The sequence below is a fragment of the Mustela nivalis genome (assembly GCF_964662115.1).
Source record: "Mustela nivalis genome assembly, chromosome: 8".
NCBI classification, from domain to species: domain Eukaryota; kingdom Metazoa; phylum Chordata; class Mammalia; order Carnivora; family Mustelidae; genus Mustela; species Mustela nivalis.
The window spans coordinates 20,193,017-20,209,855 of record NC_139027.1 but is presented as its reverse complement, the minus strand read 5'-3'; the positions used below and the strand labels follow the sequence as shown (position 1 = coordinate 20,209,855).

The 16,839-nt window shown below is 45.1% G+C and overlaps 1 protein-coding gene and 1 pseudogene across 3 annotated transcripts in view; one reads left to right on the top strand and one right to left on the bottom strand.

The window, feature by feature from the left end:
• Positions 1–16,839, bottom strand: part of LOC309870608 (glucokinase regulatory protein-like) — an 878,156-nt pseudogene that overhangs the window by 847,425 nt on the left and 13,892 nt on the right. The window lies entirely within an intron of this gene.
• On the top strand, positions 5,275–10,734 carry CENPA (centromere protein A). Of its 2 annotated transcripts, XM_082745233.1 has the most exons (5): positions 5,275–5,584; positions 8,852–8,961; positions 9,461–9,538; positions 9,834–9,985; positions 10,350–10,734. In XM_082745233.1, exons 1-4 carry the CDS (start codon positions 5,491–5,493, stop codon positions 9,966–9,968), a joined length of 417 nt encoding a protein of 138 aa, XP_082601359.1. In that variant the 5' UTR covers positions 5,275–5,490; the 3' UTR covers positions 9,969–9,985; positions 10,350–10,734. The 2 variants fall into 2 exon arrangements, with proteins under 2 accessions (XP_082601359.1, XP_082601358.1); XM_082745232.1 differs by lacking the exon at positions 10,350–10,734 and having other exon boundaries at positions 5,276–5,584; positions 9,834–10,223.

Sequence of the window (16,839 nt, the reverse complement as noted above, 5' to 3'; positions counted from 1 at the left end):
CCGCCCCCACCTGCCTCCCCTCTGGTAATCCTTCCCTTGCTCTGTAGCTAATAGTCTGTTTCCTGGTTTGCCTCTCTCTCTCTCTTTTTCCCCTTTGTTTTGTTTCTTAAATTCCACACACGAGTGAAATCCTACGGTGTGCATCTTCCTCAGACTGACTTAGTTCACTTATCCTCATAGTCTTTAGCTGCATCCGCATCCTTGCAAATGTTCCTATTCAGTACTCATGTCCTTGTCAATCGCTTGTTAAGTATTTTCAATATACCCTCTGCAAGGGGTGTGTGTGACCTGCTCCTTCTAGGATGCCAGAATAAGGAGGCAGAAGTAGTGGTAGCTTGTTCCCTAGCCTGGCAAGGACCCAGTAATGAATCCCCTCAGTTTGTTTTCTGGACTCTTGTTACAGTAATAGATGGAAAGTGTAGTAACAGAAGGTTATATAAGGGCAAGAGATGAGGGCCAAGGACAGGTGGGCTTTCACTCACAGTACTGTGTGTTTGCACAGTGTTTTAGTATCAGTGCTTTCATATACGTTATCTTACTCCCCCCAAGGAGATGATTGTGGCCAAGTAGGGAATGCCTTCATCACAGATCAGAAGACCTGGATTTAGGTCCCGATTCTACATGTCACTATCATATAAACTTATTCAAGTGGCTTCTTCTTCTTTTTTTTTTTTTTTTTTTTTTTTAAGATTTTATTTATTTGTTTGACAGAGAGAGACATAGCGAGAGAGGGAACACAAGCAGAGGATTGGGAAAGGGAGAAGCAGGCTTCCTGTGGAGCAGGGAGCCGGATGCAGGGCTTGATTTCAGGACCCTGGGATCATGACCTGAGCTGAATTGAAGGCAGATGCTTAAAGAATGAGCCACCCAGGCGCCCGAAGGCAGACTATAATCTTCTAATAAATAATACTCTGACAAGAACTTTAAATATATTCATAGTAGATACACTTTATTCGAATGTCTGTATAAATAGGACTTGATGTTGAACACGAAGAGGTTTTTCCAAAGGGTTAAAATTTATCCAACAACAGAACTTGGTCCTTCCCTTCAGTTCTTCTCCAAACTTGGTCGCCCCACATATCACTGTCAGAGGTCCACCCTCGCTAATCATTTCCATCACACGCAAAGTCTAAAAGTCTTCCGGTGGCCCTTTCCATTTCTCTGGAAATCTCTTTAACTGCTTTCGGTTGCGACAGAAGTGTAAGGTTTTTACCCACTCACACTCTACTGGAGCCCGAAACCCATCCCTGCATTCTCTTGTTTAAATGGAGGCTGCTTGTCCCACGTGTACAAATGGAGAACTGAACAGTAACTCACAAAAAACGTAGCAGCTCCATATGCGGTAACTGTAACTTTGCTTTACAGTTTTTTCATTAAAGAATTAATTTTATTATCTTTCCACAGAGAAGTGATAAAGACACCTGTAAAAACTTTGAGAAGGCACTTTAAAAATCCCGAGATGAAAAATTCTAAAGTATAAATCATGATATGTCATCTATGATTTACAAAGAAGAATAAAATAAATTCTTCAAGTCGGAATTTAGAATTTCTGAATGAGTTTGACAGGAATTTACTCAAAGGAATCAGAACGACAGGACTTAAGACTTTCTATTTTAACCCCAGTTGAGTTTTTAAAAAAGCTCCCCAGTTGTCAGCAGGCGTGGCCCACGCCTCCCTTGCTGCCCTGCTCCGGGTGACGTTAACTGAGGGACAGATTAGTGCATGGACGTCCTGGGCTCTTTGTGCAACTGACTCAAGTGGTCGCCTTTTATATTTTTCCCTTATGTTTTTTTTTTTTTTTTAAGATTTTATTTATTTATTTGACAGAGAAAGATCACAAGTAGATGGAGAGGCAGGCGGAGAGAGAGATAGAGGGAAGCAGGCTCCCTGCTGAGCAGAGAGCCCTATGTGGGACTCGATCCCAGGACCCTGAGATCATGACCTGAGCCGAAGGCAGCGGCTTAACCCACTGAGCCACACAGGCGCCCTCCCTTATGTTTTAAAGAAAAGTAAATATACATATGGCAAGAAATGTAAATGGTACAGGAAGACCTAAAATAATAGGTAAGTATCTTTTTTTCCCGTAGCCTAGAAAGTCTGAGGTCTTCAAAATCATTCAGCAGTCATGTGAATCATTTGCAAATTGAAGGGAACCTTGGAGTCTCATTATCTAAAAAGAATTTTCAGTCCTTTGGAATGCTGTTGATTTTCTCATCTATTACCTCTGTTCCAGAGGCAAGCCATGCAGTCTTGTTCTTCTTAAAAGAACTGATTACAAAGGCGACATGCGCTCTGCTCAGGGACAGCGAGTAGACACCTCCTTGCTCTCCGCGGATCTGTTCCTGGCTCCTGACAGAGGCCTTGGTGTCACCCCTGAAAGTCAGGTATCACATTTACTACCAAGGCATTTTCAACAGCCAGACTTTTCTTAATCGAAATGAATCACCTAGTCCTTGTAAAACAGAGACTTAATTCTAACAGACCCGTGTTGCCTGGACATTAAATAGATAAATATTTTTATTTAACATTTTATAAAAGGGCAGGAGCCATAGAATCCCAAGCATTCAAGCTACAACGGAGTCAAACCTTTCCTAGAGAACAAAGGGAAGATGAAACAGCAAGGGGCCACGGATGGCATTTCCTTCAGAGAAATTCCCATCCCAGTGATGAGAGGCTGGGGGGGGGGGGCTCCTTCCCCAGAGGCTGCTCTCTCTGTAGTGGGCAAGCAAGGCTTACAGAGACGGAACAGGGGCTCAGCCAAGCCCTTCCTGAATGCCTCGGATCCTTCTGGCCAGCTGCACGTCCTTCGGGAAGAGAGTGACCCGGCCGGCGTGTAAGGACAGGAGATAGGCGTCCTCAAAGAGATGAACTAGAAAGGCTTCTGCAGCCTGGGGGCAGAGAGAAACGGGATGCGATGGGGCATGGGCTGCTTCGTTCTAGGCGCCCCATCGCCCATGGTCTCTGAGGGCTCCCAGTGCTGTCTGAAAGGCTGCCCACAAAACGAGGGTAGACTGTGCCTGGGAATTCTGCTATCACCACAGAAAGATCTGGCCTCCAAACCCCGGGCGTTCCTTGATGGTGTCTTTAAGGAGGCAAGAGTCAGCATATGGCACATCTCAGTCAGCCCTGTGGAATTCAAGAATGCCTTTCTCCTGTCCCCACCAGAGGGAACCCACTTCTTACCTCTTGTAGGGCCAATAGGGCCTGGGCTTGCCAAGAGAAGTCCACCCCGCGAGTGAATTTAATGCATATCTCTCTTGCCTGTGAGGAAGGGGTGGGACGGGGAGCACAGGGGAAAGGGAATGGGGAGTGGACAGTAAAAGAAGAGAGATTCAAGGGTTAGATCCTCTCCATGAATTTCTGTGAATCTTCACTTCTGTGATACCTTTGTGGCCCTTAATCTTAGGACCTAACTAGCAGCCGGTGTCACCTCCTAGGAGTTGCGGAATTGGGATGCCTCCTGCTGGTGGTGGGGAGAGGAGGAGGAAATCTCCCAGGGTAGGAAGAGGGGTCAAGCATGGATGGATGAAGGAGTCCCTATTTCTATAACCAAAGAGCACAGGTTCAGAGGTGGTGGGGGTTAGAAACTAATTCCATAAAGAACCGGAGGGCACCGTTGGTGGGCTCATGTTTTCCAAAGATGAAGAGTCCTGTGCCAGGTTAGAGAAGAGGTTCCCTTAGCCATTCAGGCAAGAGATGACAGTCTGCACTACCGGGGAGAGTTAAAGAAAGGAGGCAGCAGGGGGTTGGCATTGCTCACCAGGCGGCCAAAGGGGCTCTTCCTTATCAGTAGGCCTGTGCTCTTCTGAAGCTTTCGGATTTCCTTCAGAATCCGGGATCTTCGAGGACCACGCTGACGGGAGGAAGCGCCTGAGAAGAGTTGGGTTGGCAAGTGGAGTGTCAGTAGCTGAGCCTCTCAGCGTGGCTGACACAAGCAAACTGCCAGATGGCCAGGCTGCCATTCGCTCCACGGAAGCAGGGATTTCGGTCTATCATTTACTATGATTATCTTCAGCAGCTGGAGAACAGTGGATAGAGGCTACATAAATTTTTGCTAAATGAATGAGCGGTCCTCTGAGGATCCATCCTCAGTAATGATCCTTTGAAGGTATTATCTTAAATGCCAACTATTCCAGGAAGCCTTTCCTGATTCCCAGCCACTTCCAAACTGATAGGTCACCTTCCTCCTCTGAGCCCTGCAGTACTTCGGGCCTCTTTACTTTTTCCCATCTAGATTAGAAACTCAGTTATTTTATTTTATTTTATTTTATTTTATTTTTGAGCTGGAACGAATCTGAGAGGTTCTCTAGCACAATTCCCTGTCTCCGTTATCCTGAGACCCAAAGAAGTGAAGACAATTGGCCAGAGCTTATTTGTGGCCAAGGAGGGACCTTGGACGTGGCATAACTCAGTGCCTATGTTGGGCCACTGGGCTATGGAGCCAAAGCTTTTGGCTCAAAGACCAGTTCCAACAACAAAAAAGAAAAAATAAATAAAATTTTTTAAAAATTTTTGGTTAATCAACATACTTTTTTCCACTCTGGCTGCACCAGGGAACAAAGGTTGCGTGAAATCACTGATTTTTGTAATGACGTTTTCCCTGATTATGATACACGTTAACTGGAAAACATTTAGAAAATACAAGGAAACAAAGCGTAGAAAATAAAATCTTTATTCTAACTACTGAGATGTACAGTTGGCCGGAATGCTTGTTATCTCCAACACGAAGGGAAGGAGTCATCTCCCCTAGGAGGATTCTACCATAGTGCGGGAGAGTGTGAGCCAAGACATCATCAGATCCTGGCTGTCCCGCCACCCCAGTCATCAGTAACGTTCACGCAGTGAAACTGGCTTCTGAGCCATATTCGTAGGGTATTGCTGAGGAGGCCACGGGGGCGACATGGGCTTGTTCCTTTCTTTCTAGGTCTGTCTCCTCATCTTTAAAAACCACTTCAGGGTGATAGGACAAACACAAAATGTTTAAACAAAGTTGTTTCTCTTCAGGTACGCATTCTACAATCGCAGCAACTACATCTCCAGAATAGAGCTTTCCTGCCCCACCCCAGGGAAGACGAAGGTCGGACGGGTCAGAACTAAGCACCCCCACAAGCGGAGCAGAAGTTCCCGCCTTCTTTCATTTATCCAGGTTCCCATTGGCTGATTCCTACCGTCGATCCATTACGCCCTCGCTCGGCGCACGCCGCTCGCCTTTCGGCCTGTGCTCCCATTGGCCCTCCCTGCCGTCGCTCTGCGCCAGGGGCGTTCCAGAGCCAGCCACTGGGAGTCGCTGAATTCGGGTTTTAAAAAACGCCGCCAGTGAGTTCGCAGTGCCGGGCCTTCGAACCGAGGCCCCGTGGGGGGCTGCCGAACACTCACCCGGTCGGGGCACGCGGCCAGGACGTTCCCGGGCTTCTCCCCGGACGCCAGTCTCTGTCTCCCGACCTCGAAGGCAGAAAAGGAGCCTCCGGGCCGCCACCCTCCGCGCCCGCCATGGGCCCGCGCCGCCGGAGCCGCAAGGCCGAAGTCCCGAGGAGGCGCACCGCGAGCCCGGCCGCCGGCCCCCCTCGTCGGGCCCCCTCCTTAGGTAACCGGCCGCGGCTCCTTGCCCTGGAGCTGGCCTCCCTGCAGCCTGGGTGTGAGGTGGGCACGGCCGGATCCGCGTTCCCATTTCACAGACCAGAAAACCGAGCTCGCGTGTGGGGCTGGGGTCGGAATCTCCCGACTTCCGGCTGGCGCTCCCTTGCGGCCCGGCAAAGTCCTGCTGCGGGTCGCACCTGCTCGGGCCGGCCGCGAGTTCCAGGCCCCGCCGCGAGTTCCAGGCCCCGCAAGGGACTTGGGAAAGCGAGCAGGAGGAGAAAGGATGGCCCAAGCGGCCTGGCTCCTAATACTCATTCTTGCTACTGCTCGCATTTATTGAGTACTTGCCACTAACCAGGCGTTGTGTTCAACTCCTTCCGTGAATTAGCTCAACTTTACATTGTGCCCATTTTACAGATGAGAAAACTGATGCGCGGACAGGCCGGGTAACTTGAACAAGGACACACAGCTTGCTCCAGCAGACAGGATTTTTTAAGTGTTTGTGCTTTTTTAAGTTGCAAAATTATTGGCCGCTTTGGGTGACAATTTCAAACAATTCTGCTTTTAGAAGGTGCCCTTCCAGGTGTCCTTATGTGGGGGGTTGGGGGGGGGTGGGCAATGTATGTGTTTCTTAAGTGAATGGTATCGTTGGGCCTTCTTTAGAGTGCTCGCACCTTGTTGTCTTCCTGCGGTTTGGGATCACGAAAGAAGACAGGTTTGTGGTCCTCAAGTTTCTGCACTGTGGTCTGGTGGATGGGAGACCCACGGGGCAAGAACTGTTCCTTGTGGCAACAACTATTTTGTCTCCTGCTAGATAGTTAAGAGCGGGGTGAAAAAAGTGTATTATGGGTTATTTTTCTTTCCTGAACCTTAATAACCTTTGCACCCAGCCAATTTACTGAATTCTCTTGCTAATTCTATTGTTCAGCTGCTTCCATCGAAATGATTAAGTAGATTATTGTTTGCAAATAAGGACTTTATTTTTTTTTTTTAAGATTTTATTTATTTATTTGACAGGCAGAGATCACAAGGCAGAGAGGCAGGCAGAGAGGGGGGTGGGGGGAAGCAGGCTCCCTGCAACAGAGAGCCCGATGCAGGGCTCTATCCCAGGACCCTGAGATCATGACCTGAGCTGAAGGCAGAGGCTTTAACCCACTGAGCCACCCAGGAGCCCCAGGACTTTTTAAAAAATATTTTATTTATTTGACACAGAGAAAGAGAGAGCATGGGCCCTTGCGCGCGCGCAAAGGAGGGGGAGGGGCAGAGGGAGAGGGAGAAGCAGACTCCCTGCTGAGCGCAGAGCCCAACATGGGGCTTGATCCTTCGACCCTGGGATGATGACCTGAGCCCAAGTCCAACTTTTAACAGACTGAGCCACCAAGCGCCCTATAAATAAATCTTTAAAAAATAAATAAATAAAATGTAAGTGGACCACCTCTCTGTCTTCCTTAAAACTCTCCCATAGCTTCCTGTTACTTTGGGATTAAATCCCAACTCTGTATCCGACACTGCAAGACCCAGTGATTAAATATCTAACCCCCGTTCTTTCCCATGATCTCTCCCAGAGTTGGTTACTTTTCACAACCCCTGGTTCCAGGGCCCAGATGTCAGGTCTTCTACACCTCTGAGATGATTACCCATATTTCTCTCAGAGTCTCTTTTTTTTCTTCCTAAGTCAGATTCCTCCAGTATTGGTTATTTTGTTTGTCGAGTCTATTTCCTTCCTTACAAGGTGTTGCCTTTCTCACGTTGGTAAGATTGGTTGTGTTCATTCATTTTCTGCGACGGCGGCATCTGTTAAAGGCTGCCTCCAAGGGAGTGTGGATTGCCAAACAGTAATGGGGGGGAGTAGACACCAGTAGCCTGACTCCTGAGTGTGAGGCCCCCCTGTTTCTCGGGTCCCCATTCCCCACTTGCTCATGCAGCTCTCCTTACACTTTGTGATTAGGTCACTATTAAATCCCTCCCAGGGGTTTAACTACTTGGTGTGCCTTCTCTTTCCTCGGCTGGAGCTTAAGTAACATTTCTGGAGCTCATTTTCTCCTTCAAAATGTTAGTTTGGGGGATTCCAGCGTGGCTCAGATAGTTGGGCATCTGCCATCAGCTCAGGTCATGATCTCAAGGTTCACTACCTGCTCAGTGGGGAGCCTGCTTCTCCCTCTCCCCCTGCCTGCCGCTCCCCCAGCTTGTGCTCTCCCTCTCTCTCTCTGTCAAATAAAGAAAGAAAAAAACTTATTTTTTAAAAAAATGTTAGTTTTCATGGAGGTTTTTCTTTTTCTTTGTTCAGCTTAGGAGTGGTTTAGTGTTTTCTTGTTGGTCCTTGATTTTATTTATCTAACACTTGAGGTGAATACTGAGCTCAGCTGCCTTTTCAAGCTTTTGTTTTTTTAATGGAGAATCTATCTTGAACCTGCACATTTTCTTCTAGTACTATTTAGCTGTATCTCATAAGTTTTGAGATATAGACTTTTGATTCACTTCTAAATAGTCTACTGTCAATTAAGTTTCTTCTTCAACACAATAGTTCGAAGTTTTGTTTTTGTTTCTTTGTGGGTTGTTTTTATTTTTATTTTTTATTTTTGTGTTTTTAATTTCAAATCAGAATTTCATTTTTTTGACCTCTACTTTTGGGGATATTTTTAAGATTTTTTTTTTTCTTTTTTGTTGTTGGAACTGGTCTTTGAGCCAAAAGCTTTGGCTCCATAGCCCAGTGGCCCAACATAGGCACTGAGTTATGCCACGTCCAAGGTCCCTCCTTGGCCACAAATAAGCTCTGGCCAATTGTCTTCACTTCTTTGGGTCTCAGGATAACGGAGACAGGGAATTGTGCTAGAGAACCTCTCAGATTCGTTCCAGCTCAAAAATAAAATAAAATAAAATAAAATAAAATAAAATAACTGAGTTTCTAATCTAGATGGGAAAAAGTAAAGAGGCCCGAAGTACTGCAGGGCTCAGAGGAGGAAGGTGACCTATCAGTTTGGAAGTGGCTGGGAATCAGGAAAGGCTTCCTGGAATAGTTGGCATTTAAGATAATACCTTCAAAGGATCATTACTGAGGATGGATCCTCAGAGGACCGCTCATTCATTTAGCAAAAATTTATGTAGCCTCTATCCACTGTTCTCCAGCTGCTGAAGATAATCATAGTAAATGATAGACCGAAATCCCTGCTTCCGTGGAGCGAATGGCAGCCTGGCCATCTGGCAGTTTGCTTGTGTCAGCCACGCTGAGAGGCTCAGCTACTGACACTCCACTTGCCAACCCAACTCTTCTCAGGCGCTTCCTCCCGTCAGCGTGGTCCTCGAAGATCCCGGATTCTGAAGGAAATCCGAAAGCTTCAGAAGAGCACAGGCCTACTGATAAGGAAGAGCCCCTTTGGCCGCCTGGTGAGCAATGCCAACCCCCTGCTGCCTCCTTTCTTTAACTCTCCCCGGTAGTGCAGACTGTCATCTCTTGCCTGAATGGCTAAGGGAACCTCTTCTCTAACCTGGCACAGGACTCTTCATCTTTGGAAAACATGAGCCCACCAATGGTGCCCTCCGGTTCTTTATGGAATTAGTTTCTAACCCCCACCACCTCTGAACCTGTGCTCTTTGGTTATAGAAATAGGGACTCCTTCATCCATCCATGCTTGACCCCTCTTCCTACCCTGGGAGATTTCCTCCTCCTCTCCCCACCACCAGCAGGAGGCATCCCAATTCCGCAACTCCTAGGAGGTGACACCGGCTGCTAGTTAGGTCCTAAGATTAAGGGCCACAAAGGTATCACAGAAGTGAAGATTCACAGAAATTCATGGAGAGGATCTAACCCTTGAATCTCTCTTCTTTTACTGTCCACTCCCCATTCCCTTTCCCCTGTGCTCCCCGTCCCACCCCTTCCTCACAGGCAAGAGAGATATGCATTAAATTCACTCGCGGGGTGGACTTCTCTTGGCAAGCCCAGGCCCTATTGGCCCTACAAGAGGTAAGAAGTGGGTTCCCTCTGGTGGGGACAGGAGAAAGGCATTCTTGAATTCCACAGGGCTGACTGAGATGTGCCATATGCTGACTCTTGCCTCCTTAAAGACACCATCAAGGAACGCCCGGGGTTTGGAGGCCAGATCTTTCTGTGGTGATAGCAGAATTCCCAGGCACAGTCTACCCTCGTTTTGTGGGCAGCCTTTCAGACAGCACTGGGAGCCCTCAGAGACCATGGGCGATGGGGCGCCTAGAACGAAGCAGCCCATGCCCCATCGCATCCCGTTTCTCTCTGCCCCCAGGCTGCAGAAGCCTTTCTAGTTCATCTCTTTGAGGACGCCTATCTCCTGTCCTTACACGCCGGCCGGGTCACTCTCTTCCCGAAGGACGTGCAGCTGGCCAGAAGGATCCGAGGCATTCAGGAAGGGCTTGGCTGAGCCCCTGTTCCGTCTCTGTAAGCCTTGCTTGCCCACTACAGAGAGAGCAGCCTCTGGGGAAGGAGCCCCCCCCCCCCCAGCCTCTCATCACTGGGATGGGAATTTCTCTGAAGGAAATGCCATCCGTGGCCCCTTGCTGTTTCATCTTCCCTTTGTTCTCTAGGAAAGGTTTGACTCCGTTGTAGCTTGAATGCTTGGGATTCTATGGCTCCTGCCCTTTTATAAAATGTTAAATAAAAATATTTATCTATTTAATGTCCAGGCAACACGGGTCTGTTAGAATTAAGTCTCTGTTTTACAAGGACTAGGTGATTCATTTCGATTAAGAAAAGTCTGGCTGTTGAAAATGCCTTGGTAGTAAATGTGATACCTGACTTTCAGGGGTGACACCAAGGCCTCTGTCAGGAGCCAGGAACAGATCCGCGGAGAGCAAGGAGGTGTCTACTCGCTGTCCCTGAGCAGAGCGCATGTCGCCTTTGTAATCAGTTCTTTTAAGAAGAACAAGACTGCATGGCTTGCCTCTGGAACAGAGGTAATAGATGAGAAAATCAACAGCATTCCAAAGGACTGAAAATTCTTTTTAGATAATGAGACTCCAAGGTTCCCTTCAATTTGCAAATGATTCACATGACTGCTGAATGATTTTGAAGACCTCAGACTTTCTAGGCTACGGGAAAAAAAGATACTTACCTATTATTTTAGGTCTTCCTGTACCATTTACATTTCTTGCCATATGTATATTTACTTTTCTTTAAAACATAAGGGAGGGCGCCTGTGTGGCTCAGTGGGTTAAGCCGCTGCCTTCGGCTCAGGTCATGATCTCAGGGTCCTGGGATCGAGTCCCACATAGGGCTCTCTGCTCAGCAGGGAGCCTGCTTCCCTCTATCTCTCTCTCCGCCTGCCTCTCCATCTACTTGTGATCTTTCTCTGTCAAATAAATAAATAAAATCTTAAAAAAAAAAAAAAAAACATAAGGGAAAAATATAAAAGGCGACCACTTGAGTCAGTTGCACAAAGAGCCCAGGACGTCCATGCACTAATCTGTCCCTCAGTTAACGTCACCCGGAGCAGGGCAGCAAGGGAGGCGTGGGCCACGCCTGCTGACAACTGGGGAGCTTTTTTAAAAACTCAACTGGGGTTAAAATAGAAAGTCTTAAGTCCTGTCGTTCTGATTCCTTTGAGTAAATTCCTGTCAAACTCATTCAGAAATTCTAAATTCCGACTTGAAGAATTTATTTTATTCTTCTTTGTAAATCACAGATGACATATCATGATTTATACTTTAGAATTTTTCATCTCGGGATTTTTAAAGTGCCTTCTCAAAGTTTTTACAGGTGTCTTTATCACTTCTCTGTGGAAAGATAATAAAATTAATTCTTTAATGAAAAAACTGTAAAGCAAAGTTACAGTTACCGCATATGGAGCTGCTACGTTTTTTGTGAGTTACTGTTCAGTTCTCCATTTGTACACGTGGGACAAGCAGCCTCCATTTAAACAAGAGAATGCAGGGATGGGTTTCGGGCTCCAGTAGAGTGTGAGTGGGTAAAAACCTTACACTTCTGTCGCAACCGAAAGCAGTTAAAGAGATTTCCAGAGAAATGGAAAGGGCCACCGGAAGACTTTTAGACTTTGCGTGTGATGGAAATGATTAGCGAGGGTGGACCTCTGACAGTGATATGTGGGGCGACCAAGTTTGGAGAAGAACTGAAGGGAAGGACCAAGTTCTGTTGTTGGATAAATTTTAACCCTTTGGAAAAACCTCTTCGTGTTCAACATCAAGTCCTATTTATACAGACATTCGAATAAAGTGTATCTACTATGAATATATTTAAAGTTCTTGTCAGAGTATTATTTATTAGAAGATTATAGTCTGCCTTCGGGCGCCTGGGTGGCTCATTCTTTAAGCATCTGCCTTCAATTCAGCTCAGGTCATGATCCCAGGGTCCTGAAATCAAGCCCTGCATCCGGCTCCCTGCTCCACAGGAAGCCTGCTTCTCCCTTTCCCAATCCTCTGCTTGTGTTCCCTCTCTCGCTATGTCTCTCTCTGTCAAACAAATAAATAAAATCTTAAAAAAAAAAAAAAAAAAAAAAAGAAGAAGAAGAAGCCACTTGAATAAGTTTATATGATAGTGACATGTAGAATCGGGACCTAAATCCAGGTCTTCTGATCTGTGATGAAGGCATTCCCTACTTGGCCACAATCATCTCCTTGGGGGGAGTAAGATAACGTATATGAAAGCACTGATACTAAAACACTGTGCAAACACACAGTACTGTGAGTGAAAGCCCACCTGTCCTTGGCCCTCATCTCTTGCCCTTATATAACCTTCTGTTACTACACTTTCCATCTATTACTGTAACAAGAGTCCAGAAAACAAACTGAGGGGATTCATTACTGGGTCCTTGCCAGGCTAGGGAACAAGCTACCACTACTTCTGCCTCCTTATTCTGGCATCCTAGAAGGAGCAGGTCACACACACCCCTTGCAGAGGGTATATTGAAAATACTTAACAAGCGATTGACAAGGACATGAGTACTGAATAGGAACATTTGCAAGGATGCGGATGCAGCTAAAGACTATGAGGATAAGTGAACTAAGTCAGTCTGAGGAAGATGCACACCGTAGGATTTCACTCGTGTGTGGAATTTAAGAAACAAAACAAAGGGGAAAAAGAGAGAGAGAGAGGCAAACCAGGAAACAGACTATTAGCTACAGAGCAAGGGAAGGATTACCAGAGGGGAGGCAGGTGGGGGCGGGGGTGGGTGAAGCAGGCGATGGGGATTAAGGAGTGCTAGTGTGCTTGTGATGGGCACTGGGTGTTGTATGGAAGTGTTGAATCATGATACTATACACCTGAAACTAACATTACACTGTACAATAACTAATGGGAATTTAGATAAAAACTGGAAGAAAAAAAACCAAGAAAAAGATATTGTGGCTCATTTGGTTAAAAAAAAAAGTGCACGCAGAAATCTGACCAATGGGAATGAAGCTAGGTAGTATGCAGTACACAGACTGCCCTGTGGAAAAGAGATCAGTCAAATCTGGGTTATATCATTTATGTCACTGACATCAAATAACCATTTGTACCATGAACTATCATTAACACAAAAATATTTTCAAGTGTACATAATCTGAATCCAGACACATTCATTTTAAAGTCCACATAGAAAAAAGGCAGCAACTGTACCTAGAAAAATCCTTAAAAAGAAGAGTGAGAGAAGCATTAACCTTTCAAATATTAAGCCCACAATAAGCCTCTGTATTTAAACTGAGTGGCATCATCACATCAATAGACAGACTGGTAAAACAGAACAGAAAGTCCAGAAATAAACCAGTGCACATGGGAACTAAGTATCTGATAGAGGCTGCACTTCAAATCACTCAGGAAAAGATGAATTTTAAAAAATGTATTGAGATGGGGCATTTGGGGGGCTCAGTTGGTTAACATCTGCCTTCAGCTCAGGTCATGATCTCGGGGTCCAGGGATGGAGCTCCCCATGGGGCTCCCTGCTCAACGGGGAGCCTGCTTCTGCCCCTCCCCCAGCTCCTTCCCTCTTGCTCTCTCTCTTGAATAAATTATATATATATATGGAGAGAGACAATCAGATAGTCACATAGAAAAAAATTAAATTGGGTTCATACCTTAACCCATAGACAAGAATAAACTAATGAATTGCAGGCCTAAGTGTTTAAAAAAAAAAAAAAAAAAGAAGGAAAGGAAAAAAGAAACCATTTTTACTAGAAGAAAACACAGGTGGAGTCCCTTTACAACGTGGGGGTAGCAAGAGGTCCAGATTGAAGAAAAAATGGATTAATAAGTTCTACCCCAGTAGAATTAAAACAAAGACATTTGCATGGTTAAAACCCAAATGAAATATTTACAATGCATATCAGAAAGAAAGAATTAATGCCCCTGATTTATGAAGTACTAAAAATCAGGGGCTCAGTCAGTTAAGCCTCTGCCTTCAGCTCAGGTCATGATCAAGGCCAGCATCGAGGTCATTGCTTAGCGGGGAGCCCGCTTCTCTCTCTCTCCCTCTGCATGTCGCTCCCCCTGCTTGTGCTCTCCCACTCTCTCTCTCTTAAATGAACATATCTTTAAATAGAAATAAAGTACTAAAAATCAAGGGGCATACAGACCCCAATACCATTAGAGAATGAGTGTATATCATGTATTTACATGAACACACAGTTCACAAAGAAAAAGATCTACTAAAGACCTTTAAGCATGTGAAAAGTTGCTCAACCAAACACATAATAAGTAAAATAGAAATGAAAACCACACAGAAATAGAATTTCTCATATACCAGATTGGGAAAAATTCAAAAGCTTTTGAATGCTTTTAAAGAGGCTATGGGGAAAGGGTGCCTCGGTGGCTCAGTTGGTGAAGCATCCAACTCTTCGTTTTGGCTCAGGTCCTGATCTCGGGGTCATGGGATTGAGCCCCATGCTGGGCTCCACACTCAGTGGGAGTCCAAATAAGACTCTCTCCTTCCTCTCTCCCCTCCCTCAAATAAATAAATAAATCTTTTTTTTTAAAAAAGGAACTATCGGAAACGGGCAATCTCCTGTGTTGCTGGTACAAGAAGCAAAATGGGACAATCCTTCTGAGGGGAAATGCTGCCGTATCTCATGGAATTACGTATGTATTTGTCCTTTCATCCAGCTCTCGTTCTTCTAGGAATTTACCCAAAGATACACTTCTACATGACAGAAACACACGCAAGTTCATTGCATCATTATTGGTAACAGCAAAACGCCGGAGACAACCAAATGCCCTACATCAGAGACTGCCCCAATCATTCTTACACATGTACAATCTACACACAAATGTAAAAAGTAATGAGGAAGGGTTTTATAAACCCAAGTGGTTATTTTCAGGATATCTCATTGAAGCACAAAAGAATATACATGGCACAGTGCCTCTTGTAAAAGAAAAAATTGCAAAGTACAAACAAATATGCTTTTTTTGCCCAAAGAAAGATAGGAAGGCAAGTCAGTAACTAATGAAATTGTTTACCTGAAGGCATGAGTGGAAACAGGTGGAAGGAAGAGTGAAGGGGAGGGGACATCTCTTAATTATACAGTTTGACTTTTTGTTAAGATTTTATTTACTTATTTGACACACAGAGAGAGAAATCACAAGTAGGGAGAGAGGCAGGCAGAGAGAGAGCGGGGAGAAGCAGGTTCTCCACGGAGCAGAGAGCCTGATGTAGGACTCGATCCCAGGACCCTGAGATCATGACCTAAGCGGAGGCAGAGGCTTAATCCACTGAGTCACCCAGGCACCCTATACCGTTTGACTTTAAACCACATTATGTTTTACAAAAGATATCTTTTTATCAAAAAAGATAAAATGGTATCAAAAAACAAAAAGGGACATCTGGGGTGGCTCAGCAGGTTAAGTATCTGCCTTTGGCTCGGGTCATGATCCCAAGATCCTGGGATCCAGTCTTGAAATTGGGCTTTCTCTGACAAATAAATAAATAAATAAAATCCTAAAAAAAAAAAAAAAAAAAAGCCTCCAAAATAAATAAATAAATAAATAAAGGAAATGAAACTCACTATATATCATATTGATAACATAACTACAGAGAGAAAAAAAATTTAATACTGGTGACTATTTTTTTAAGATTTTATTTATTTATTTGACAGAGAGATCACAAGTAGGCAAAGAGGCAGGCAGAGAGAGAGGGGGAAGCAAGCTCCCCACAGAGCAGAGAGCCTGATGTGGGGCTCGATCCCAGGACCCCAAGATCATGACCCGAGCCGAAGGCAGAGGCTTCAACCCACTGAGCCCCCCCAGGTGCCCTAATCCTAGTGATTTTTGAAAACTTTATGTATCTTTCATAGAACGTGGTCAGAAGACAAAAAGAACTGCAAAGAAATCTTACCGGTTCTTGGTAAGTTTGTTGATGATAGTGGTATCGGGGTGGCAATTTCAAAATGGGTATTTATTGTAGGACTAAGGAAATGGATAAATAAAGTGATGATGTTGGGAATCAACATTCTCACTAAGGGAAAAGAGGAAGGAGAACATACATACGTTCATAAATGTGTGTGTGTGTGTGTGTGTGTGTGTATGTGTTTGTATGAGTGTGTGTATATATATATACACACACACAGACTTATGTGAAAAAAAAAATACAGTTGACCCTTGGACAACAAAGGTTTGAACTACACAGTTCCACTTATATGCAGATATTTTTTCAAAAATACAGGGTGGTGTACTATAACTGAATTTTCTGTATGGTTTTCTTTTTTTTTTTTTTTTTAAGATTTTATTTATTTATTTGACAGACAGAGACACAGCAAGAGAGGGAACACAGCAGGGGGAGTGGGAGAGGGAGAAGAAGGCTTCCCACAGAGCAGGGAGCCAATGCGGGGCTCGATCCCAGGACCCCGGGATCATGACCTGAGCAGAAGACAGATGCTTGACAAATGAACCACCCAGGCGCCCCTCTGTATTATTTTCTTAATGTTTTCTTTTCTCTAGCTTATTTTATTGTAAGTATACAGCATAAAACACATATAATTTTAAAAATATGTGTTAATTGAGTATGTTATTGGGAAGGCTTCTGGTCTAGAGTATGCTCTTAGTTAAGTCTGGGGGAGTCAAACGTTATACAGGGATTTTTAACCGTGTGGGTTGCCAGTGCTTCTAACCCCCATGTTGTTCAAGATCAACTGTATTTCCTTGCTCGCTCGTTCTTTCTTTCTTTCTTTCTTTCTTTCTTTCTTTCTTTCCTTCTTTTCTGAGACAGAGGAGAAAGAGAGAGCACACGTGCGCATGCAAGCAGGGAGAGGGCCAGAGGGAGCAAGAGGATCTCAAGCAGATTCCATGCTGAGCTTGGAACCAGATGTGGG

What these genes read in the sequence shown, in the direction of transcription:
- CENPA (XM_082745233.1), top strand. Translation starts at nt 5,491, where the DNA reads ATGGGCCCGCGCCGCCGGAGCCGCAAGGCCGAAGTCCCGAGGAGGCGC. An exon ending in AGAGCCCCTTTGGCCGCCTG is followed by an intron (nt 8,962 to 9,460) that starts GTGAGCAATGCC and finishes CCTTCCTCACAG; the next exon opens with GCAAGAGAGATATGCATTAA. An exon ending in CCCTATTGGCCCTACAAGAG is followed by an intron (nt 9,539 to 9,833) that starts GTAAGAAGTGGG and finishes CTCTGCCCCCAG; the next exon opens with GCTGCAGAAGCCTTTCTAGT.